This window comes from Myotis nattereri (genome assembly GCF_964212035.1).
Source record: "Myotis nattereri genome assembly, chromosome: 10".
Lineage (NCBI taxonomy): Eukaryota > Metazoa > Chordata > Mammalia > Chiroptera > Vespertilionidae > Myotis > Myotis nattereri.
The window spans coordinates 82,129,358-82,155,153 of record NC_138085.1 but is presented as its reverse complement, the minus strand read 5'-3'; the positions used below and the strand labels follow the sequence as shown (position 1 = coordinate 82,155,153).

The 25,796-nt window shown below is 45.1% G+C and overlaps 1 protein-coding gene across 1 annotated transcript; it reads right to left on the bottom strand.

The window, feature by feature from the left end:
- Positions 1–25,488, bottom strand: YWHAQ (tyrosine 3-monooxygenase/tryptophan 5-monooxygenase activation protein theta). The gene is made up of 6 exons (XM_081100833.1): positions 25,366–25,488; positions 24,601–24,953; positions 5,673–5,796; positions 3,552–3,715; positions 2,592–2,687; positions 1–730 (listed from the first exon to the last, which is right to left on the bottom strand). Exons 2-6 carry the CDS (start codon positions 24,892–24,894, stop codon positions 671–673), a joined length of 738 nt encoding a protein of 245 aa, XP_080956959.1. The 5' UTR covers positions 24,895–24,953; positions 25,366–25,488; the 3' UTR covers positions 1–670.
- Between the last annotated feature and the right edge of the window lie 308 nt (positions 25,489–25,796).

Below are 25,796 nucleotides of genomic sequence, written 5' to 3'. Positions count from 1 at the left end.
GAAGGTGTAAGTGAATTTTTATTAGGAAGGGAAGTTGTCAACCGAAACAGCAGCAAATGAAGAGTGAATGAGGAAACTCCCTGTTGTCACAGCTACCCAAGACCCCCACCATGTGTGACACAGGAGGCTTTTCAATTTGTGACCCGCAGCCCAGAATTATCAAATGCTTCCCATTCAACCTAATACTTCCGGATTCCTGCCCAAAAGGAATACATTAAGAACATGGAAACTTGCTCACTGATAGGAAACCCCCAAAGAGTAAGGGAGGGAATGTAGAAATTAAGAAGTTATGTAAAACACTCTTTAAACTGTAATTAACTACATTTTCAGATCTTCACAGTAATACAAAACACAGTCACTTGCAGAACTGGTTCAGATTACTTAAATACCAAATGCATTTTTAGTCCTCTACGTAAGTGTTTGGAAGTTACTTGTGTTTATGTGAAATGGAGCTATTAATACTTTGCTACAGCAGTGACTGCACACCAGGAGGGCCAAGACAAACACAAATCAAGGAATGGAGTTTCCCACAGCTGCAGTGTGAAAGGCTAGGAACAGCTGATTCCGTACACGTGAATGGTTTCTTTGCTCTAGGAAATCCACATGGAGGAAGGAATGGAGATGTGCACAGAGGTTTCTGGAGGGAAGGAGGACGCCACCCTGTCCGCGGTCAGTTTTCCGCGCCTTCTGCTGCGTCACATTCTTCTCCTGCACTGTCCGATGTCCATAACTAGGAAAGAGAGCGGACTCGGTTACTACGTCCAGATCAGACCATTACAGCAGGTCCTGCCGTTATATCAGAATGTAATTCCGAAAGCAGTCAAGTATCTGAACCAGAGATGGTGACTCAGACTGAAAGCTGCTGTTCTCAAAACCCAAATACCACCAACTCCCCCCCAAAGTGACCCCTGCAGACAGTTCACAAAGTGACACACATACAGACACGACCGAGTAGCTTTTAAAGCTTACTCTCTCTGAGTACTACAATTTCAGAAAAAGCAGGCAACATCCTTAGAATTGATTGCTCTCTCATTCCCAGCAGCCCAAAGCTCTGCATGAAAGCACTACTGAAATGCAATTTGAGATTAATAAGGCAAAAACATTTTAGGGGGGAGGAGGACTGTGATCATAACTATTTCCAAGTATCTGAAGAGCTATCATAGAGTAAAAAAAGCCAGCTCACTTAGAGTTGCTGCAGAGGTGTGCGTGAAGACACACAGAAAGGATTCGTGAACTAGGTAGGATATTAAAACAAATCCAACTGATCTGAAGGATCTAGTTTTAGGATGGAAGGAGGAATTGAAAATGGAATAGTCAATATTTATTAACTATAATCAATAGCTCACAAAATGGATTTCTATTAGACCAACATCAAGACACTGCTTGAATTTCAGGAAAGCTGGAATCTTATATAATCTTTAAGCTATTGTTAGGCTACTAATATAAATAAAACAATATCCCTGAAGAACTGTCTTAATAAGAGAGAAAACAAAACCAGTAAAGATACTGACAGCACCAGGACGTGTCTGGGAAGAGGTCCAATCGCTCAGCGTGCCTTTCTTCCACAGAAGCAGTTTATGCTGTTCATTCTTCTGTAACTGAGAACTACAGGGATTTCTAACGGCTGGGAAGACAGTGCTTTCATAACTTCCCTGCTCATCAAAGCTGAGCAGATATGGTGCTGGGATGAGAGAGAATCCTATCCAGCAAAAGTGGAAGCCCCAGCAGGGCTTGGGGAGGAGAACTACATTTATAAGACGGGGGTGAAGGTGGGGTTCCCCTTCTTCCAGTCGGTCTAAGGTTTTGACACATCAAATTTACTTGAACCTATAGAAGAAGCTAAGTAAAGCTCAACCTGTATTTTTTTTCTTCATTATTTTTTCTATTATCATCTGCTTGTCCAAGTAGTAGGAAAGAAATAAAGAAAAAACAAGTTAAGAACATCATGTTCAGCTTGCAAAGGAAAAGCTGATTAGAATAAGGCATTTCATGCGACTTTGGAGATGCTTAAATGCCTACAACAGTGCCTACCTGGCTATGGCTACTATACCCAAAGGAAGAAAATACTGAAACCACCCAAACCCTCCACACGAGTAACTTTAACATCTCCACCCCACGAAACAGTCAGTGATGTGAACTGATTATGAGTTCCTGCAACCTCAGTACCATCCCAGGAGGATCTGATAAAATGCCCATTTGACTTGAAAACCTACCTACAAAACCCTAACAAGCATGTAATACTTTTATTTATGTATCCATAAATTGATTTTCTAAGAGAAAGTGTAGCTATTAGATAACTACCCCAAGAGATAGGGAGCCCGAAATCTGTATATATAAAAGGCTAATATGCAACGTGTCCCCTAGGGAGTTCAACTGGGCGTTCAATTGCTTGCTATGACATGCGCTGACCACCAGGGGGCAGCGCGGAACATGACGGGTGACCAGCTGAAGCTGCAAGAGAAGGAGGTGGGGAACCTGATCGCCAGCCAGGCCTAGGGACCCTACCCATGCACGAATTTCGTGCACCGGGCCACTAGTAAAATATAAGCACTTTTGTTCCTGAAAAGGAAGTAAAAATATGAACAACTCACTGTGAGGTTGTCCCTAAGCAACTGCATGATGAGGGTGCTGTCTTTGTACGAGTCTTCATTCAGTGTATCGAGTTCTGCAATGGCCTCGTCAAAAGCCTGTAAGATATTAACATCCATGGTAAACCATATTCGTATTAATGCAACCTGGTTAGTCCACAATCACAAACCATTTTTAAAAAATAGGTGAACATTCACTTTATGCTCTGCTCTAATAAAAAATAAAACGGTGGAATCAGACTCTCAGTTTAAGAACTTATGAGTATGACTTGAAACTTAAAAGCTAGGTGTACTTAATCAGTAAACAGGCACTTCTTTTTTTTTTTTTTATCCTCCCCTGGGGATATATTTATAGATTTTAGAGAGGGGAAGAAGAGAGAGAAACATCACTGTGAGAAACATCAATTGGTTGCCTCCCATACGTGCCCCAACCGGAGATAGAATCCAAACCTAGGTATGTGCCCTGACCGGGAATCGAACTTGAAGCCTTTTTGGTGTGCCGGGTAACGCTCCAGCCAACTGAGCTGCCCGGCCAGGGCACAGGCACCTCTTAGTGCTTCCACAGGACACAGCACAGTAGCTATGCCCAATATACTTCTCACCAGTAAGAACTAGAATGTACTTGCAAAGCCTCTCTAGCAGTCTCCCTTTTTTAAACACTGAGGAATGCAGCTACGCTAGCAGCCAAACCTGGCAGGCACCCCTCCATTGCTTCCATCCTTCTTTGATTACTTTGATCATTATGCTCTTTAGACAGATGTTACTGCTGACAGCCACAGCTGGGAGAGAGCATGATATTGAGAGGGGTGGTGGTAGGTGGTCGTGATGGTAAGAAAAAGGAGAGAGCCAAATACAGACAGTAGAAATCATCCCCGGGTATCCCAGTAAATAAAACGCCTGCACTTTAGCGTTTGTCATCGCCCACAGCCGCCGCTAAAGGGGGTTTCTGGACGCGCCTCTCACCGTCTTGGCCAGCGTGCAGGCGAGCTCGGGGTTATTGAGGATCTCATAGTAGAACACGGAGAAGTTGAGCGCCAGCCCCAGGCGGATCGGGTGTGTGGGCTGCATCTCCTTCTTGCTGATATCGAAAGCCTCTTGGTAAGCCCCCTGGGAATTGTCTATCGTTTCTGTGGAGGCAGAAGAAGGAAATAAAAAAGCGGGACACCGAAAACACCACCCAGCCCACAGCACGCTCACATGGCGAGCGGACGCCACCGGCTCTGGGAGAGCCAGGCGCTCTCTGCAGCCTTTAAAACCACAGCAAAGCAAAACATTCCCTTGTACTGAGCATCCAGAACCAGTTTATAATGTTGTTGGCTTATCCTCAGCTTCACCAAAAACAACGTAATATAGTACATCAGATTTTTACATCACTGGGGCTAAAACCATTTTCTCCTTTCATTTTCTTCTTTTCATTTCATTACTTGGAAATACAGCAATTAAAAATAATTTGTTATATGCCAATAATATCTTAATAAAGCGGGGGGAGGGGAGAATTGGTTATACCCCTTCTCAAAATAGTGAAAACACTTTACAAACATCACCACCACCAAAATCTCTATTTTTGTGACTTTTTTGGAGAAACAATACTGATACTTGGAATCAAGATGTATTATGTGAAAAGCAATATAAAAGTGCCAACATATAACTACAAAGTCTGCTCTGACCAGAGTTTGATTACTGGCCTAATAAAAATGTCACCTTCCTGGAAAAAAAAAAAAAAAAATGTTGCCTTGGAAATACTGACCTAACAGAAATTCAACGATCCCCTTGCGGGCTGAATGTGTACCTTCCTTCCTCTGAAAGGGCGCGTTTATTGATGGAAACACGGCTGGCGTAGCACAACATGCTAAGGAGCTCCGGCTGCCTGGCCCTCAAGGAAGCACTACAATGAGCAAAGCGTCTCAGCTCCTAGCCCAGTGGTTCTCAACCTTCTGGCCCTTTAAATACAGTTCCTCATGTTGTGACCCAACCATAAAATTATTTTCGTTGCTACTTCATAACTGTAATGTGGCTACTGTTATGAATCGTCATGTAAATATCTGATATGCAGGATGGTCTGAGGCGACCCCTGTGAAAAGGCCGTTCGACCGCCAAAGGGGTCGCGACCCACAGGTTGAGAACCATTGTCCTAGGCTGTAATACAGACCATCTACAAGTTCTAGAAGGTGGAGTACTATGCATGGGACTAGAAAATGCCAGGAAGCCAGAAAGAGTGAATCAGACTCATGCTGGGGCCAACGGGCTGATGTGTGAATGTTCAGCTCTGCCATGTTCAATTTTGCTTATTTTTACGGCAACAGAAATTATACATCAATAACACAATAAATTTAGTACACAAACTTTGTTACAACAGGGTAACTAATTTTCTCTGTATATCTTGTGTGATAAAATCTGTAGCAGAAACATACGCAACATTTAATAGGCTCTATATTATACTCAGCTACCAATACTCCAGGGGACGAAGTTCACTGCTAATAAATTTACTTTCATTTTTTAAACAATCAAGCTAGGCAATTCGGTTATTCTTCTCCCCATGTCTGTTTTTTTGAAAAATTATGTACCGGCACTAATACTCTCACGTTACCTCCCCTCAGAAACCTGGTTATATGTAGCTAGTAGATGATGTTATCCTTCACAGTAGGTAGTGGCTAACATGTCAAACAGACAGGCACATCCTGTTTCTATACTCCGTGTCATCGCTCCCAGGCGAGTTTCACGGTGTAATGACACTGAAGGTCCTAACGAGACCACCCTAAGCACACGCAGAGAGCCCCGGGGCTGAAAACACGGTGCACCAAACCCGAAAGCATAAGCCATCACGCCTGTCTTCAATAACGTCTTGTCAGATTAAAATCAGAACGTCTGCATTTAATTTTTTAAAAAGAGCACATAATGTAAACTCATGACTATCCATTTTTGAAAACATAAGGCGACATTATTAATTTTCTTTTTACGTAGATTCCAAAATGTTTCTTAAAGTTACAAAAGGCCTGGAGACCACACAGAAGCTACTGTCACCGTGTCCCACTTACCCTCCCTTCTATTTACATTTTAGCTTTGCCCAGACACCAATGCACTTACGTTTTCGATCATCACCACATGCAACTTCAGCCAGGTACCGGAAGTAATCGCCCTTCATTTTCAGATAGAAGACCTTGCTCTCTGGATTAGTTGCGTTGGCTATTAAATACTTATCCAACAATTCCTGAAATGAAACATGAGGCGCCAGTGAGAGGCTATCATTACCGTCCAGAACTAACAATGATATGCAGTTATCGTCAGCGGTCACGGTGACCCCAGCACACCACCCCGGACAGAGCAGGAGCTGGAGCTGGAGCTGGAGCTGGAGCTGGAGCAGGGCCCGTGCTGCCCGGTGAAGCCTCGGCTCACAGTGAGTCACTCCGTTCTCACGGCAAAGCGGGGTCACAGCAGACACAAGCAGCAGCACCTGCTCCCCGTCACTCAGCGCGTGAGTTAGAGGAGACCCCGAGGGGCTCTGCCACGGAGCCAGTTCTGCTGAAGGCGTCTTTTACAGCCACACAAAGAGCTACGTGGTACCTTTACTACCCGGTGCTTCGAGAGTCAATATGGCAGGAGAGAGTGTGACAGCAGAGAGGAGTCTGACTAGAATGAGGTCTTGAGGTGAGAAATGTGATTCTAGCACAAATCCCTCCTAAACCACTCAACCAGACGTGGGCGTCCTCACAAAGACGGCTTCCCTTAAAAAAATAAATACATACATCAATTTTTTTCTTTATTGATTTCACAGAGGAGGGGAGAGGGTGAGAGAGAAACATCAATGATGAGAATCATTGATCGGCTGCCTCCTGCACACCCCCTCCTGGGGATCGAACTCGCAACCTGACTGGGAATCAAACCCTTGACCCCTCCCTGCATAGGGGGGCACTCTAACCAACTGAGCCACACCAGCCAGGTGATGTACAACTTTCAACAACAACAACAACAACAACAAAATCTCAATACAGACCAGAGAAAAAAACAAAACAAGTGGCTTACTGCATCAGAAAATCTTTCCATATAAAGTAAAAAGTCAGGGCGGGGGAAAGGAATCAGTTTTTTTTGTTTGTTTTTTTTTAAATATATATTTTATTGATTTTTTACAGAGAGGAAGGGAGAGAGACAGAGAGTTAGAAACATCGATGAGAGAGAATCATCGATCAGCTGCCTCCTGCACATCTCCCACTGGGGATATGCCCGCAACCCAGGTACATGCCCTTGACCGGAATCGAACCCGGGACCTCTCAGTCCACAGGCCGACACTCTATCCACTGAGCCAAACCAGTTTCGGCAGGAATCAGTTTTAACATTTATAGAACTGAAAGTTCCCCCACGAAATCCTCCTGTACATTATTCCTGTCAATTACGCAGGCGTTCACCTTTGTAGCTTTTTAACCAGCAAAACTTATGATTCTGGGAGGTTCGAGAGCTACAATTGGGGCTCCCCCAGCGCCGAGTAGAACACAGGGAGTGCGTTCCTCTTTGAGAACCTGAAAGATCTGTGAAGTCAGTGTACTTCCTGCCCAAGTCACAAGATGAACTAGTAGTGACTGAGGATACTCTACAGCAAGAAGCCTCAAATACGAGCAAAGTGAGAGGAAAGAATAGGGAGAACTAGCGGTAATGCCACACCAAGAGCTTTGAACTTTTCTTAAACAAAAAGTTACCTATAAAAAAAAGTCAGCTATGTGTCAGCCTGTGCAATTGTACATAATTCAGACAACCAATTGTACATAATAACCCCTTTCATAACTAATATTTTGTGGCTCCTTAACTATCCGAAAATGAAATTAGTAGCTAATAATATATTTACATACAATTTAAAATATACACCAATAGAGCGTCGGCCTGTGGACTGAAGCACCCCAGATTCAATTCCAGTCAAGGGCACACGGCCGGGTTACGGGCTCCATCCCCAGTAGGGGGCGTGCAGGAGGCAGCCAATCCATGATTCTCTCTCATCAGTGATGTTTCTATCTCCCTCTCTGAAAGCATAAAAATGTATTTAAATATATATATATAAAAATGTTCTAAATAAGATATAATGTACAAATGAAAGTAATTTGTAATAAAACAGTAAGCATTTCAATATGTAAATATCTATATGACTGGCCTTGGCCGATAGGGCACAGTTGGATGAGTGTCATTCCGTGCACCCAGACTGGTTCAGTTCCCGGTCAGGGCACATGGTTTTGGTCTCAATCCTTAGTAGGGGACATGCAGGAGGCAGCCCATGGATGTTTCTCATTTATATTTCTCTCTCCCTCTCCATTTCTCTCTAAAATTAAAAAACATAATCTAGTCAGATGTTCGCCTCTAAGAATCACCTTCAATGCCAAAAACCTTTGAATACAGACTTGCACAGTCTGTTCAACTACCATGAATAGCCTGACCAGGCAGGTTACAAACAAAGTAAAATCTTTGATTTTTACATGGTAGTTGCATTCCTGGTTAATTTTGTATGCATTAAAACCATAAAATCAAACAAACAAGAAAAACCGTGTGTTTAAATGTAAAACAAAATTAGTTTCTGGCCTCAGATGAATACTAGTAAGTTTCTACCTACATGACTGAGCGCTCGGGACGCTCCGTTACGCAGCACTACCGGGTGTCCAGTGTCATGATCTCCACCCACTCCGTGTCAGCAGAGCCTCCACCGCCGGGGAGGGACACCGGGTGGGTCGAAGGCACACACACAAGTCCTTTGGGAGCACAGCCGAGGAAACAACGATTTTGTTAAGCAACTGGAAGAATTTTTCTTAAGACGGTATCGAGTGAGCTGCGTCTTAAGGGTAAAATAGGATTTGACAAATAGGCAGAAGCCAGAGCCTTGTGGCAGGAAAAGGCACAGCTGCACAAGAAGGGAGGAAGCCACTAAAGACGGTCATCTTTTTAAAAGAGAACCTCCCCAACCACCGAGAGTACATCTTTAAATGGCACCAAGTGTCATATTTACCAGAGATTACATCTGAGCACTTCAGAATAATGAGCGCTGAAATGATAACCTAATCTAGAGTGTGTCTAGAGCAAGTTCCTTAATTTCCTCTTCTGTAAAATAATCAGAATCCCTTCCAGTTTTTAACCTGTGTAACTCTAAGGCACTAAATCCAAAGGGCAACCTGTTAAGCAGATCAACTTCTAGATAAAAACGTGTCCTTAGTGGTTTTCATTCATGAAATTCTGTTCAGCATCTGGCATGGTGCCCATCACACGCCAGGCTCCTCTGTCAGATGGCATCAGCCGTGGATGGCAGCCTGCTGGAATGCAGGCAACAGCAGCACACGTGGTACAGCCTCAAAAACGATACAGCAATTGTCTTGAATTACTTTTTTGAAAATTCTTTACTTTTTATCAAAGCAATAACATGCAATAGTCAACTATCACACTAACAATTCTAATGAAAAGCCTCCCCATTCTGTTCACTCGCTGTTTCGTTCCTTCAGCGAAGTTTTGGGTGTTTTTTTGAAAAATCATTACTTCATACTGGTATCTCCAGTTCAAATTCAACAGCACAGTATTATTCCTCCCTTATCTATAACTTCTCTTCACACAGTAAGACGCTGGCTTCCATTTAAATAACAGGTAACAAATGTACATCACACAAGTTCAAAAGCAAAACAACTAAGTTTCTCTCCCTTTCCTGGGTCGTCATCGACATGCAGTTCTTCCCTCCCTCAAGGCACCCGTACCATCAGTTTCGTGTACATTCCTCCAGGTATCTTATACATGTAAAGTCCACGTATGTCCCCCTCCCGCATGCTAGCATTCCATACACATTGCTCTTGCTTTCTCCATAGTAATCCCTCTAATAATAATCACCCCATGCCCATGTATTATAACTGCTTCACTATGTGTAACATTGTACAGTATTCCACTGCACGGGCATAAGGTAATTATTTAAATAGTTTCCTGATGAACATTCAAGTTGCTTCAAATCTTTTGCTATTTCCCACAATGTACCGAATGCATCTGATCTGTAAGATACACTATACACTGTCCTCCTGGAGGCAATTCCACTTGCACTCCCACTAGCAAAGTATGACTGTTCCTATTCCTCCATATCCTTCCGAACACAGAGAATTAAACTTTTCCATCTTTTCCAACCTAATAAAAAAAATCTTACTATAGCTTTATCTGTAGTTTTCTAATTTTATAAATTACGTTATAAATGAAATTGAACATCTGTATGTCCTTTTCTATTATTAACTGTTTTTACCCTTTGCCTTTCCTAATGAATTATGTCCTTACAGATTTGTAGGAAGTCTTCATATGTTAATATTAGTTCATTTTCCAGATGTATCTCATATGAACTTCATGTATTTAAAGATTTTGCCTGGCAATAAAACTGCACTTACTAATATTTAATATATTAAATCAGAGAGTATTACCAAGATTTCTGACAAATATGAGAAGCAGAAGTTAATGTGACTTTTCAATTTTAGAACAAATAAAATATATGAGCAGAAGACTTGTAACTGAAATATAAGTCTGAATCTGTATTTAGCGGATTGTCTCCCTGACCATATGAAATGGCTAACACATTTTAAATGTTACCCAAAGAGCAGTAAGTCAGATTCATTCTCTCTCTCTCTCTCTCTCTCTCTCTCTCTCTCTCTCTCTCTCTCCCCCCCCGTATGGAGCACTTATCACACCTTAACGGAGACGCTCAGGTTCTGGCAACACAGTGAGAGGAAGCAGACCTTCCCTTCTTCTAAAAATAATCAAAATGTTCAACAGAAATAGATAAAATGGAAGAAAGAAATACAGCAGAGCACCAAAGGGCAAAGAAAGATCCAGGCACTAGAAAAACGAAGCGAAGAGCTAACAGTGAACATTCACAACACAATGGATGGTGTGAGGGAGCTGGGCCTAGAGAAAGCTACTTCCTGGGCCCCTGGGGGGCAGGAGGGAGGCCCCCAGAGGGCGCCGTCTCCCAGGAGGAACCGTGCAGGTGCTGTTCAGATGTTTACCTAAGCCCGCTATGTAACCGCTATGTAACCGCTATGTAACCGCTATGTACCCGCTATGTAACCGCTATGTAACTGCTATGTAACCGCTATGTAACCGCTATGTAAAGCCACAGGCGGGAATGGGCGGAAAAGCGGGTGGAGCTTAGTGTGTCCAGCAGCAGACCGTCAGAACCCGATACAGAGACGCTTCCCCAGTCCAAGGCACACACAAGTCCCACCGAAAAAAGCTCCGCTCACATCATTAAAATACCAGAACTCCTCGGGGGCAGGTCCACCAACATGAGGGATCAGCAAATCAACAGATGTTGGTCCCCAAGAACGTAAGAAACAAAGAGAGTGTGTAATAAAACATAAAGTATGCTGAAAATGACTACAGCATCTTTTGAAGATATATATGTATTTTAATATTTATGATTAAATAGATGATGCCCAAGACTGGCTTCAAAATAATGGCAGGAATATGTGTGGAAATATAAACAAAACAGAATTCATAATGACTGAATTATGAATTCTGGTTATTTATTTCATTAAAATAAGCAAAAAGATTAAAGAAAGAAAAAGGGAAAAAAGGAACAGAAGCTAGGGAAAAGGACAGGATACAATGAATCAAGAAAAAAGAAAGCTTGTAGGTGTAAGGAGAGGGAGAAGGGCTTTTATAATTTAAAAAACAAACAAAAAACCCCACAGAAAATTGGTATAACAGAAGGCATATTTAAAAAAAAAATACTTGAGAACACAACAGAATGAAAAAAATGTGGATAAGTAAAAAGATGCAATTAGAAATATCTGATACGTCATCTAAGATAATATGCAATACCAATTCCAGAGGAGAGACTAGAAAGAATGAGTTAGAGATGTAATTCAGAGATAATGGTTGAGACTCTCACGGTAATAGTATTAAGATAATTTTCGTAGTGGAAAAGCACACTAAATCCCAAGGAAGAGAAAAATATATTCATACCTAGACCACCAGGAAAAACTGTAGAATGCCAAGACGAGAACAGTATGCTCGCTTCGGCAGCACATATGCTGAAATTGGAACAACACAGGCAGGATTAGCATGACCCCTGCGCAAGGATGACACGCAAAAAAAAAAAAAAAAAAAAAAAAGCGCAACCAGAGAGATGACATGTTACCGATAAAGGGAGAAACATCAAGTATCTTCCAAGTGCTAAGAAAAACAACTGTCCGGTAGAATTCTATAACCAATTAAAGGTACCGTATAAAAGCAGGTGCAAAGTAAAGACATTTTCAGACAAAGACAGAAGTTCCCACTCAGACCTTCCCTGAAGAGTCTTTGTAGAGTAGTAAGGAATAATGGGCTAAAGAGAAGTCACCAATTAGAATAATCACAGCAAACTACCAAGTAACTAAAAAACTTCTGGCCATAATCCATTTAGTTTCCACTCTCCCAAAATGAGTAACACAGGATCCTCAGAAGATGATGAGTAACTACATGTGCTACTTCATGTTCACAGAGGATAGTATTTCGAAAGTTCCTTTGTATTAGTTGTGTGCAAAGGACTGAGTTGGCTATTAATGCGCATGTTCCCCAACCTTTTAGAGGATTATCTAAAAGTAAGGACAGCCCAGCTAGTGTGGATTGGTGGCTGATCGTGGACCGTGAACCAAGAGGTCACTGGTTCAATTCTCAGTCAGGGCACATGCCCGGGTTGCAGGATCGACCCTCAGTAGGGGGTGTGCAGGAGGCAGCCAATCGATGTTGCTCTCATTGATGTTTCTATCTCTCTATCCTTCTCCCTTCCTCTCTCTCAAATCAATAAAAACGTTTAAAAATAAATAAAATTAAGGACATTTATGTTTTTTTCTTTAAACAAGAAAGTGTCTGCCTTTAAGGCTACGCTTTCTAAAATCTGATAACTATAATCTGCTACCAGGAGAAAATATTTTATTGGAACAATCAAGGATCTCAAACATTTCAATAGCCTACTATCCATTTTAAGATAACTGACAAGATGTGGGTTCATTTGAGATTTTTTTGTTTGTTAATCCTCACCTGAGAGTATTTTTCCCATTGATTTTGAGAGAGAGAGAGAGAGAGAGGAAAGGAGGCAAAGAGAGAGAAAAAGAAACATTGATGCGAGAGAGACACATAGACTGGTTGCCTTCCGAATGCCCCCCAACTGGGGAAGGGATGGAACCTGCAACCCAGGTATGTGCCCGTGACCAGAAAGCGAACCCGAGACCCTTCAGTGGGCCAACACTAACCACTGAGCACACAGGCCAGGGCCATTTGAGATTTTACTGGCAAGATTTTAACCAATTATCAACATGGTAATTACACACCAATCTGCCCCAAACCTAGCCAGGCAATTTACTTTTTTAGCTCTGTACCTCAGTTTATTCATATGTAAAACACAAGTAATGACAATCTCTACTTTGTGGGGTTGTTGTGAAGGTTAAATAAGTGGATACAAATTGCTTAGTATCCTGCTTAGTATATAAATCTCAATCACCATGCACCACCACACAGATCTTTCTCTAAAGCAGCTCTTCTCAACCTGTGGGTCGCGACCTCTTTGGCGGTTGAACGGCCCTTTCACAGGGGTTGCCTAAGACCATCCTGCATATCAGATATCTACATTATGATTCCTAACAGTAGCAACATGACAGTTATGAAGTAGCAACGAAAATAATTTTATGGTTGGGTCACAACATGAGGAACTGTATTTAAAGGGCCAGAAGGTTGAGAACCACTGCTCTAAAGCATCAGACCAAGTGCTCATATATGCACTGAACACACACACACACACACACACACACACCTCTGACTAGGCCGTTGGGACTTTAAACTTACTTATTTAAGGAAACATTAGTTTTGCCTTCCTAACACAATCTCCTGCCGATCCCCCTCTCCCGCCCCCTTTCAATTTTCTGTCTTGGGAGAAGCCCTCTGTGCCCTAGTTAGCAACCTGGATGCAACTGTATAGCTTCTTTGGCTTCATAATCATCCAGGGCCTGGATGTAAATTTTCCCCAAGTGCAGACTTTGTGTGGAGAACTTCTCAGACAAACAAAAGAGGCCTCTTGGGAACATATAGCTCCTCTTTAACTATGAACCACGGAGGGAAGGAGAAGGCTGCATTGTCTGGATTGCACGCTGCTCCCAGCTACCCAGGCTCATCGGCGCGGCCTCTGACTCTTCTCCCCCACTTCCCACCTGAGCACAGGCTGTCACAGAATTTAACCCAGAACTTCCCAGTCCCACGCCTATTCCTATACCCAGTGAGTCGGATCATTTCACCTCAACGAACCCAACAACTTAACGGAGCTACCAGGCTTCGGGCTCTTCTTTCTCTCATCCATTTTGTGCTCTGTTGCCAATTAACCCTCACTTCCGTTCCGGCATGTTAATCCCCTGCAAAAACCCCGATGGCCTGTTAAAGAACCGACCCGAAGCCTAGCACTTACGGTCCTCTAGGATCAGGCTCTAACCTACAGCTTCCAGCAAACATAAATGGCAAAGCGATACCAATCCCTGCCTGGCCAGTGTGGCTCAGCGGTTGAGCACTGACCCATGAACTAGGAGGTCACCAGTTCGATTCCTGGTCAGGCACATGCCCAGGCTGTGGGCTCAGTCCCTGGTAGGGGGCATTGCAGGAGGCAGCTGGTCAATGACTCACTCTCATCACTGATGTTTCTATCGCTCTCTCCCTCTCCCTTCCTCTCTCTGAAATCAATAAAAACATTTAAAAAAAGAGAGAGAGACCAATCCCCTGAGCCATAATAACCACAGGGTGAAGCTGAGGGGCAGGGTCATTTTCCCCCGTGTGCCATACAACATGGCTATTTTCCATGCGCCACAACACAACAGGAGTGGGGAACAGTCTTAACTGACTGACACCAACCTTATTCCTATTATTACCATTCCCGCACCCGCAGAAGAGCATGAGGCAGCAATGTGGGCTCCCACATACTCAAGTGGCACTCCAAGGAGCAAAGCACACAGGCATTCACTAGGGAGATGCTAGAAATACAGCAGCTCTCGGGATGGGCGGGATGAGAAGGCAAATGCGATGGTATCTCCAGCACTGTTACGGGAAGGGGTACTTGGGGCATGAACTGCCTTCCAAGAGCACCTGTTCGGGGGCTGATCACAGTGGTGGAGTGTCCAGTCTATAAGACCATCCAACTACCACTCTTGGTTTCTGCAACCACCAAGCAATCTTCTAAATGCTAATCCACCTGCAAACAAGACACATGGCCAGACCACGACTGCCCAATTCCTAATTCTTTAAGTTCCCCCCTCAGTGTGCCAACAAATTAGACTGGAAGCCCAGAAGGCCAAGGGGACAAACCCTGGACATAAGCGCACGTTATTATTTTACCCACGTGGCGCCCCTGAAAAAGTGTTAATGGGCCTTCAATCTCCAACCTCCATTTATTAAAACTCTGGAGCATTCATGAATGTGAATGTGCCTTCCTGGGAGAAAGGGTTAATTAACATCAATATTTGTGTAGATGAAAACCCACCTTTTATAAAGTGTTCAAACTTTTGAGATATAATTCTAAAAGTAACAAAAGACTAAAACCCAACACTGGCTGGAATATTTGTCAATTAATAAATTCAAATTACTATTAACGAATGTCACCCCAATACATTTAATTAAAAAAATAATTAAAATTAATATGGCCCTGGTTGGTGTGGCTGGTTGGTTGGAGCATCACCCCGTGCACCAGAGGGTTGAGGATTTGATTCCTGGTCAGGGGGACATTCCTAGGTTGTGGGTTCAATCCCCAGACGGGATGCATACAGAAGGCAACCAATCAATGTTTCTCTCTCTCTCTTCGTCCATCCCTCTCTAAAATCAACTTAAACACACACACACACACACACACAGCAAAATACCTAATATAAATTAATGTGTCATGATGAACTGTCATATGGTCAGAGAATTAATATGGACTCCTCAGACACAAAGGGTATGTGCCACTGTAGTTATACATAGTGAAAGTAAAAATAAGTCAGATTAGTCTATGCAAAGTGGCTAATTACTTTTGGGGGCAAAAGAAAACCAGGGGATAACCAGGCAATGGGAAGGGGGCAGAAACAGATGAAAAGAATCCAAGGCTCTCAATACAGAGAAAAAAGCTTTATCTATCTTCCTGCCCCAAATATTTCTAAACTTTCTTCTCCTGGTCCATAAGCTCTCTAGCTCCACCATATCCCTTGACCCAGGCAAAATGATCACCAATGACTAATGTGCAAGCAATAAACATGGTTAGACCATGACTCTGCCCAATTCCTAACCAAGGCTATCAGCATCTGCTACAGCACAGTGGTGCCTTTTAGGGGCTAGGATGGCCCTGTAGTAAGCAGAGTATCCTCTCTGCTCCCCTAAACAATCAGCACTTGAACCCCAAACAATAAAAATGGTTTTGTATAGGAATCTTCATCCTATCTCCCACCTCAGCTACAGAGCGTTACAACTGCAATGGTAAGGACACACAACAGAGTTTCAGCCTCTGACAAATAGCGGAGTGTGACTGTCATGTGCCGATATTAAAGAAAATCAGTCTTTGCCCCTTACTGTCCCCACAGCAGCTGAGCCAATTCCAGATATTAGAAACAAATGTAACGCCCAGTCCTTTGTCTCTGACCTCTGTCTGCTATATTTCCATATCTGAGCAACTGAGCAATGTTAGCAATATAGAAATGTTATACACCTGCTTAGATTCCCAGCTCTCTAGCCAAGATATATACAGGTTTACAAGACACTTTAATACATACATCCACTGGTGACACTTAGTACTACTTTCTAAATATATCAACCTGCCAAATAAAAAAAAAAAAAAAGATAAATACGCAACCGTAATTTACCAACAGTGACAGATCAGTACTAACAAAGAACCAAGGCAAATACCCATCTCTTTACTTCCTTTCCCTTAGAGCAGTGGTTCTCAACCTTCCTAATGCTGCGACCCTTTAATACAGTTCTTCATGTTGTGGTGACCCCCAACCATAAAATTATTTTCGTTGCTACTTCATAACTGTAATTTTGCTACTGTTATGAATCGTAATGTAAATATCTGATATGCAGGATGAATTTTCATTGTTACAAATTGAACATAATTAAAGCATAGTGATTAATCACAAAAACAATATGTAATTATATATTCAATATGTGTTTTCCGATGGTCTTAGGCGACCTCTGTGAAAGGGTCATTCAACCCCCAAAGGGATCGCGACCCACAGGTTGAGAACCACTGCCTTAGAGACTTGCAATTTACTAGTATCCAGAAGCTACTGTAGCCACTGATTTGTGATGGAAAAGACAAATGATAGTGGGAAAACAAGTTTTTCTTTTTAAAGAAACAAAACAACCGAAATAGTAAGTCAAATCTCAGTTTGGTCGTCATAAGTAATCCAAGTGAACAGACATCCTGATACCTAATAAAAAGGATGTTCTAATAATTAAAATAGGTCAAAACTGCCTTGCTAGCTTGGTAAATAGGTCAAATTCTGCTTTATCCTAAGAACTCTATTAAAAATAGATAATAGCTTATGCTAGTGAAGATACCAGTGCACTTCCACGAGTTGTCTTTTTTTTTTAATATATTTTATTGATTTTTTACAGAGAGGAAGGGAGAGGGATAGAGAGTCAGAAACATCGATGAGAGAGAAACATCGATCAGCTGCCTCCTGCACACTCCCCACTGGGGATGTGCCTGCAATCACGGTACATGCCCTTGACCGGAATTGAACCTGGGACCCTTGAGTCCGCAGGGCGACGCTCTATCCACTGAGCCAAACCAGTTATGGCACATGAGTTGTCTTTTATAAGTCGGTGACAAACTGAATTAAGCCATTTCTACCATACATTATAGAAACCACATAATGATTACAGATGAATTTTTCCATCTGTGGCTAACCCAGGCCACATACATTGCCCCCTGTTGTATTACATACAACCCTCTACTCCAGCCTCTGGCCTACCAGCTTTGTTACAGGGCACAAAGGGAAGAACAGGGTCAACAAGAATTTTGAGGCCATGGTAGGAAAATTATTCTACACTTGCAACTAAACTTCATGGGTTACTGCGAATATTCAACTGAACTACTGAGTGCAGCACAAAAATAACCTTGAAAAATAAAGTACTGCTCCATCGTTTATAGAGGGAAAAATGAAGTCCTTATTCTCTCACACCCTTCACAGCTTACCCAGGGAGATCTGAACTGGGCACACTATTAGAGACAGCCACAGAGGAACGCAGGACATGGTAAACTCCAGACGGTGCAGAGTCGGGCCTCATTAGCAGACGTGGTGAGAAGAAAAGACTACATTGGTTAACAACACATGCTTTTGTGCGGCGAGAATCAGAGCAAAGGTAAGAAAGTGCACACACAGGAGAGCCCTGGGGAGAGCCAGGCCCCTGAAGACGAGGAAGGAAGGAACAGTGAGAAAGGAGGCTAGAGACAAAAGCTGGAAGGTCTCTAGTCCCGTTAAGGAACTTGGACTCCACCTGGTGTGGTAATGGTTGTGAAATTTTAAAAGCAGTCATTATTTCCTCCCCCAGGTCTTTTAAAGTAAAACCAGTGCCTAGTAAAAGAGATAAAAGCAAGCCACTCTAGTTGAAGAGCCTGGATGCACAAAGGCGCGAATCCAGCATTTCCATACAAGACAGAATTCAGAGACAGGAGCAACGATCTCAGAAGAAGGGAGTGTGTAGAAGGCTATACAGTAAAAGGCAGTGGGAACGGAAAGAGCACTAATGTAATAGCTGAATTTGAGTTCACAGCTACCTGCTGAGTAACTAAACCTTGGTTTCCTTCCAGGTAAACCCACCTCATCTACCTGTGATTGCAAGGAAAGGGACCCGAAAGTATTAGAAGTTATAATTTTAAGTGCAATGACACCTAAATTGTACCTTGTGGGACAGGTGTGATCTCAACATTTAGAAAAGGGAACGGCTTTACAAATGAGAACGCAGTGGTGGGAGGGAAGCGAACTACGGGAGTGTTTGGGTAAACAATTTGGCTGGAGCACAAAGGATGAGGTAATTATAAGTTTTCCTGAAGTACCTTTTATGCCAAACCACTTGATAATGTCATAAGCTGAGATCTCAGATCACGAATATTTTTCATATGGGACAACCGGAGAGCCCAGGGGTGGGCAAACTTTTTGACTCGAGGGCCACAATGGGCTCTTAACTGGACCGGAGGGCCGGAACAAAAGCATGGATGGAGTGTTTGTGTGAACTAATATAAATTCAAAGTAAACATCATTACATAAAAGGGTACGGTCTTTTTTTTTTTTTTAGTTTTATTCATTTCAAACGGGCCGTAGTTTGCCCACGGCTGGGATAGCCACATGAAAAGAATGAAGAAGGCTAAGGCTGGACCCCTTCCTCATACCATATGCAAAAATTAACTCAAAATGAACCAAAAACCGTAATATAAGAGCCAAGACAATAAAACTCTCAGTGAAAGCGTCCGTGTAAGTTTTCATGACCTTGGATCAGGCAGAAGCACAAGCAACCTAAGAAACAAACAAACTCAATTTCATCAAAATTAACAACTTTAAATATTTTAGCAAGTGTGGGAAGGGGAAGAGGAAATAAAATTTCCCATGGTGCCATCAGCACAGCAGTACCCCCTTATCTATAGTTTTGCTTTCCTTGATTTCAATTACCCCTGGTCAACCCCAGTCCAAAGATATCACATGGAAAATTCCAGAAACAAACAATTCATAAGTTTTAAATAAGTTTTCAATTGCATGCTTTTGTCAGTATTGTCATGAAATCTTGTGCTGTACCACTTCGTCCTGCCCCAATGTCAACCACTCTCTTGTCAGAGTGTCTACCCTGAATCAGCTTCCTGCAACTAAACAATCAGCAGCCATCTCAGCATCAGGTGGGCAGTCAGACTGCAATGCTTGTGTTCAGTAACCCTTACTTTACCTACTGATGGTCCCAAAGCACAAGGGAAGTGATGCTGGCAATTCAAACATGCTACAGAGAAACCATAAAGTGCTTACATAGTCTCTATAGGGTTGGGTACCATCCACGGTTTCAGGCAGCCACGGGGGGAGTGGGGGTCTTGGCTAAGGGGGCTAGGGGGACTAGTGTAGTTTGATAAAGTCACTTCAATATATACCACTTCCGCCCTGGCCGGTTTGGCTCAGTGGATAGAGCGTCGGCCTGGGAACTGAAGGTTCCCAGGTTCGATTCCGGTCAAGGGCACATGCCCGGGTTGTGGGCTCGATCCCCAGTCGGGGACTTGCAGGAGGCAGCCGACCCATGATTCTCTCTCATCATAGATGTTTCTATCTCTCTCTCCCTCTTCCTTCCTCTCTGAAATCAATAAAAATATATAAAAAATATATATATATACCACTTCCTATGGCAAATGTCAGTCCTTAGATGTTTAAATATTATATATATCATTTTTCTGATATATTAAAAGCTAAATTTCATAGAAATCAACTTTCATATAGCTAAAGTGTGTTAACGGAATACTTAGCCTCCCAAATCGAAGTTCTGACTCCACCAGGAACCAACTACCTGTCTCTGCACTCAGCCCCCAAATCACCCCCAGCATTTTCTGACTAAGGACGCGTGAACCTTTACCGTGACCTTTCTCACCTCCTCCCTGGTCCACCAGAATCCCGAGGGCAACACCCGCACTGAAAAGTACACATATTGCCAAATACTTGGCAAAACAGTACCAGGCAGAAAGGTCAGAACACTTAACGTATGTTTCACTGCAGATGTCTGATTCTCCAGTGTTTTTAAAAGGACAAAACTTTTCTGAGCTGTGTTCAAGCAGCGTTTGCTTGGTGGAAGGAGCAAAACAAGAGGGAAAATGAAAGTACTAATCCTAGGTGAGTAGTATCAATGGAAGTTACTTGGGCTTAAAAAGTCTGACCTGATGCCCGGCCAGTGTGGCTCAGTGGTTGAGCAACGACCCATGAACCAGAAGGTCATGGTTCAATTCCCGGTCAGGGCATATGCCCAGGTTTCGGGCTCGATCCCCAGTGGAGGGCATACAGGAGGCAGCCAATCAATGGTTCTTTTTCATCAATGATGTTTCTATTTCTCTCTTGCTCTCCTTTCCTCTCTCTGAAATAAAAATATATATATTTAAAAAAAGGTTTGACCTGAAAATCAGTATCTTTATGGTTCCACATACCTTCTCACCTATTTCCCAGAATCACCCCCAACATTTACAGACAGCAATCTAAGACTGTCCCACGAAAGCATTTACATTACATTTACAGAGGTCCTTATAGTCATGGCCCCGCCACCAGTACCATCGCGAAGTGTCTCCATTTCTCTAAAGCCTGCAGCAAACATCCAGGAGACAGGCGCATAGTCAGTCGGTCAACTAGAGAGTATGCAACACATATTTAGCAACACACGGCCAACTTCAACTAAGCAAAAGGCCCAGGTGACAGAGATCATGGAATACTACTCGTCTGGATAGAAAACATGCGACTGGAGAGCTAAGATCTGTGTGACAGACCCGTCCACTGGAGTGGTTCAACCAGCGCTGGTTAACAGCCAACCTGGCTTGCTAGCTCCGAGTTTCTCAACCTCGGCATCACGGACTCCTGGGCTGGGCGTTCCCTGTTGTGGGGGATTTCCCTATGCATATGGTGTTTAGGAGCGTTCGGGCCTCTACTCATCCTGTTAGTAGCCCCCACCCCACCAAACACTGTCTCCAGAACTGGCCCCGTGTCTCCTGGGGGTAAATTTACCCTGGTCGAGAAGCACGGCTCTAACCTTACATTTATATGCCTATAAATGCAATATTCCACTCCATTTCATCCCCCCAAAACACAACTCTCGGCTTCAAGGAGCTTATAATCTAAAAGCCAAAAAGCCCACAAGTCAAGGAGTACTTTATTGCAATATTCTGTAAATAAGTAGGGCTTCAAAATTACAGATTCTGGCAGTTTTTCCCACCAGAGCTACCTTCCCTCTCTCTTAACTTACAAACATCATGTCTTATCTATCTTGAACTATACAGATCCTCAAAACAGAGGTTCAAGGCTCACACTGTGCGCTGCAGCCAGCTCCCACGTACTGAGGGACAATGTGTCTCACTTCCCTTGGAGGCACAGCAGCTGCCCTGCCTCTCACTAGGCTTTGGGGTGATGACCAAGTTACTTAACTTCCTACGCCCTCGTCCTCTTAACATTAACCCAGAAACAACACTATCAAACCTAACTTCTGGGGACAGAGTCAGTGTATAAAGTGCTAATAGCCTTTGCCCTTCGCTCATTGGGATTTGTAATTATTTTCTGCCCTCACAGTTCAGTAGCCTCTCAATAGTGCTTATCCAAAGGGCTGAGAGTTGTCTACCATGTTCATTTTGAGTAAATAGTTCAAATAATCCCACCCCAACCTACTTTATGAAGAGAAAGAGGAGGCTGAGGATGTTATTTAGGTCCAACATTCTGCCTCTCTGTTACTATTACTAGTCTCCTACAGCGAGCTTCACCTCCTTCCTCCACCCTATTCTCCTTCCCGTTCACCAAAGGAAAAAAGAAAACCTCCCTTAGCACCATGTTCAGAGACGTCAGGTTTCACTCCTTTCCTCTTTATTTTGACAAACTCGTTACCAAGAGCTCTAGATGTTGCCAACCGATGCCTCTCAAAAATCATTGAAAAATCTCCAGTCTCCCCACTGAACCAAGTGAGGGAACCCCCTGGCGGTCATCCTCACATGGCTCTTGCCTTCTCCAGGCTTCTCTGCTGCAGCGGCTCTATACATGCTCTGCCTCATCCCACAGAGCCTTCTCCCCGGAGTCAGGCCTGTCCTGTACATTCCTTCTGCTGGAATAGTGGCCCCTCCCCTCCATCCTCCTCCCTCAACTCCACTCCCAAAACCCGCTCTAGGAAGCCTTTCCTGAGGGTTCTGCTTCCTTAAAACTACACCTAGCCCTCGCTGGTTTGGCTCAGTGGATAGAGCATCGGTCTGCAGACTGAAGAGTCCCAGGTTCGATTCCTGTTAAGGGCACATGCCCGGGTTGTGGGCTCGATCCCCAGTGGGGGGCGTGCAGAAGGCAGCCAATCAATGATTCTCATCATTGATGTTTCTACCTCTATCTCCTCTCCCCTCCTCTCTGAAATCAATACAAATATACTTTAAAAAAAAAACAACACACACACACACACACTACACATAGCTTGTTCAAAACCATTCTATGGGAATTCTATTCTTTACGTTTTGTATTTCTCACATTCACTCCTTACGCTGTGGAGGACAAACACCATGGCTCCCAGCTCTGTCCTTCCTCACACTGCTGATGGGCAGTGCCTTGCACCTCCAAGCTCTCAAATACAGCTGTCAAATAAAGGTGGTCTTTCCTAGGATTTTTATGATAGGTTGGCCAATAAGTCACAATTAGACTCAAGCCATTTTACCAATAAGAACATTTTATTTATGCCTCAGATTAATAAAGTTAAACGCTTCTATTTCAGTTGCATAAAAAATTGTCCTAATTTCAGGGGAGGACAATTTTTTATACTAAGTGACTTAGCAATTAAGCAAAACTCTTCTCCACTTATGCCATCATAGAAACTAAAATTTATAAGAGCCATAGATTAAAAGAAATATCCCTTTGGCGCAGAATTAACTTGCTGGAGAACAGGAAAAAATTTTGTGGTAATTTGGAATGACTGCAGGGTAAGTAACACACTGGGAAGTAATCACTGAACAGAGACTGAAATATGCTACGTGAGCCCCTACAAATCCAGGAAAGCCCCGTTAACATATGGAGTTCTTATGAGCCTTCCCTTGGTAACAGACTCGATGTGTCAATGGGCATGGCCATATGCCATTGCAGTCTATCATCACTTTCAAGTTGGTAAATTTCATGAACACAGCAATTCAGTTGGGAAGCTTTTATGTAAGTGCCTCCTCTATGCCAGGCAGGGAGTGGAAGCTAAGAAGACAGATGAATACAACGCAAGCAAATAATTTCTAAACAAGGCACTTGGTGCACACCCTGCAATGCTTCTTGCCCCTTCGCCAGCTATCTCCATGGTTCTGTTTGTTGTATTAGGAAAATAGGTGAAAGAAGTGAAACACTCCAGGACATTGGGCTGGTACTTAAATTTTAAACACTTTGATCAAAAGACCCACGCAATGACAGCGCTGGAAGGGTTCCCTCCCACGAAGAAGGGTGGTTGCAGGCTCACCCGCTCCACCCAGCAGCCACCACCGCTCAGTCCGGACAGTTCAGAACCTGGAAAGCTGTCCCGGCGACGCGCACCAGAGAGCAACAAAAGTCACTCCATCGGTGCTTCTAGAGCAAGGAAACGCGACCAAACACCAAGTTCCCTTTAGATTTAGCTGCGCCTCTTCCACACTGACTGAACTTGCCCCCTCCCCGCCTTCTGAGCAGGGAAAAAGCTCAACAGATATGCTCCTCCTCGGAAAATGAAGCTATCTGTTCACATTTTCAAAACAAACGCCCGTGGCCAGGTTCGGGAGGACAGCCTCATTCACACACACATGGGTGCCCGAGGGAAAGGTGCCTGCCTGCCTGCCCCTTCTCCGGGCGGAAGCCTGGAGCCCGGGAATTGATGAGATGCCGGTAAAGGGGTGCCAGGCGGCCTGGGCGAGCTGAAAAGCGACTCTGGGTCTCGGGGAAACCCGCCTGGGTGTTGCCCAGCCCTACTGGGTGGGCAGCGAGCCGGGGAAAGACCCGCTCCCCCTGCAAAAGCAGCTGCTGCCGCCTCCAGCAGCGGTTCTCAACCTTCCTAACGCCGCGACCCTTTAATACAGTTCCTCATGTTGTGGTGACCCCCAACCATGAAATTATTTTCGCTGCTACTTCATAACTGTAACTTTGCTACCGTTATGAATCGTCATGTAAATATCTGATATGCAGGATGGATTTCCATTGATCGCGACCCACAGGTTGAGAACCGCTGCACGGGAAGCGCACACGCGGGGGGTCCAGGCCCCCTTGGCGGACCATCGGGGCCGGCCTTTCCCTCCGGCTCCCGTGAAGCCCTCCACGAGCCCGGGCCCGGGGCGCCGACTCACCAGCACGGCGGTGCAGATGGAGCGCAGCTCGGACTCCACCTTCTCCCGGTAGTCCTTGATGAGCTGCAGCTTCTTGTCCGAGGTGTCGGTCTTCTGCTCGATGCTCGAGATGACCCTCCAGGCGGACCGGCGGCCGCCCACCACGTTCTTGTAGGCCACCGACAGCAGGTTGCGCTCCTCGTTGGACAGCTCGGCGCCCTGCTCCGTCACGGCCTTCATGCAGGTGGCCATGTCGTCGTAGCGCTCGGCCTGCTCGGCCAGCTTCGCCTTCTGGATCAGCTCCGTCTTCTCCATGGGGACGGGGAGGAGAGCGCGGGCGAGCACCGGCGGGTCGGAGGCGGCGTGCGGAGGGCCTGCGGGCGGACGGGCGGGCGGGGGCGCGGGGAAGGGCGGGGGCGGCGCCGTCAGACAATGCGCCCGGGCCCCGGCCGCCCGCCGCCGCCCCCTTTGTCCGTCCCCGCACGCGCGGCGCAGTTGAATTTCCCTCCCCCGCCCACGCACCCCGCGGGGCGCCCGGGACGCGAGGGGCTCCGGCGGAGGCGGCCCGGGGCGGGGGGAGGAGGAGGAGGAGGAGGAGGAGGAAGAAGGGCCGCTCCCGCCCGCCCTGCCCTGCCCAAGATGGAAGCGGCCGTTGGCTCGCACCTTCCCGCCGGAGCCGTCTCGAAGGAGAGCGGCGTCCGGGCCGGCGGCTCCCCGGGGCCGGCTCCCCGCCCCGCCCTGAGCCCGGCCAGGCCCAACGAGGCCCGGGGCGACCCCGCAGCTCACCTTCACGTCTCCGCGGCCGCGGCGCGAGTCCCACCACTTTGATCCGCTCCTGGCTTTAGTCGAGGACCCTCCCGTCGCAGCCTAGCCCGCAGCCGAGGGGCGGGCCGCCGCGCCGCTGCCCTCGCGCCCGCCGCCCAATGACGCACCGAGTGGCGCCGGAGAGTCCCGCCTCCCGCCCCGCCGCTGGCCAATGAGGCCTGAGCGCGCGGAAGGGGGCCGAGGGGGCGGGGCGCGCGGGGAAGCGGCGGCTCGGAGGGTGGGTCGGCCTGGGCAAGTTCGGTTGGCCGGCAGGCTGCGGCTTTGGCCACGGGGTTTCCTCCAATTAGATCCAGGGTAAAAGGACGTCACTGTTGCCATTGCGATGCTGGGACCGACACTCCCCGTCCTCCCCGCCGTCCCCGGCACTAGTGGGTGCGGCACGGGAGCCGGAG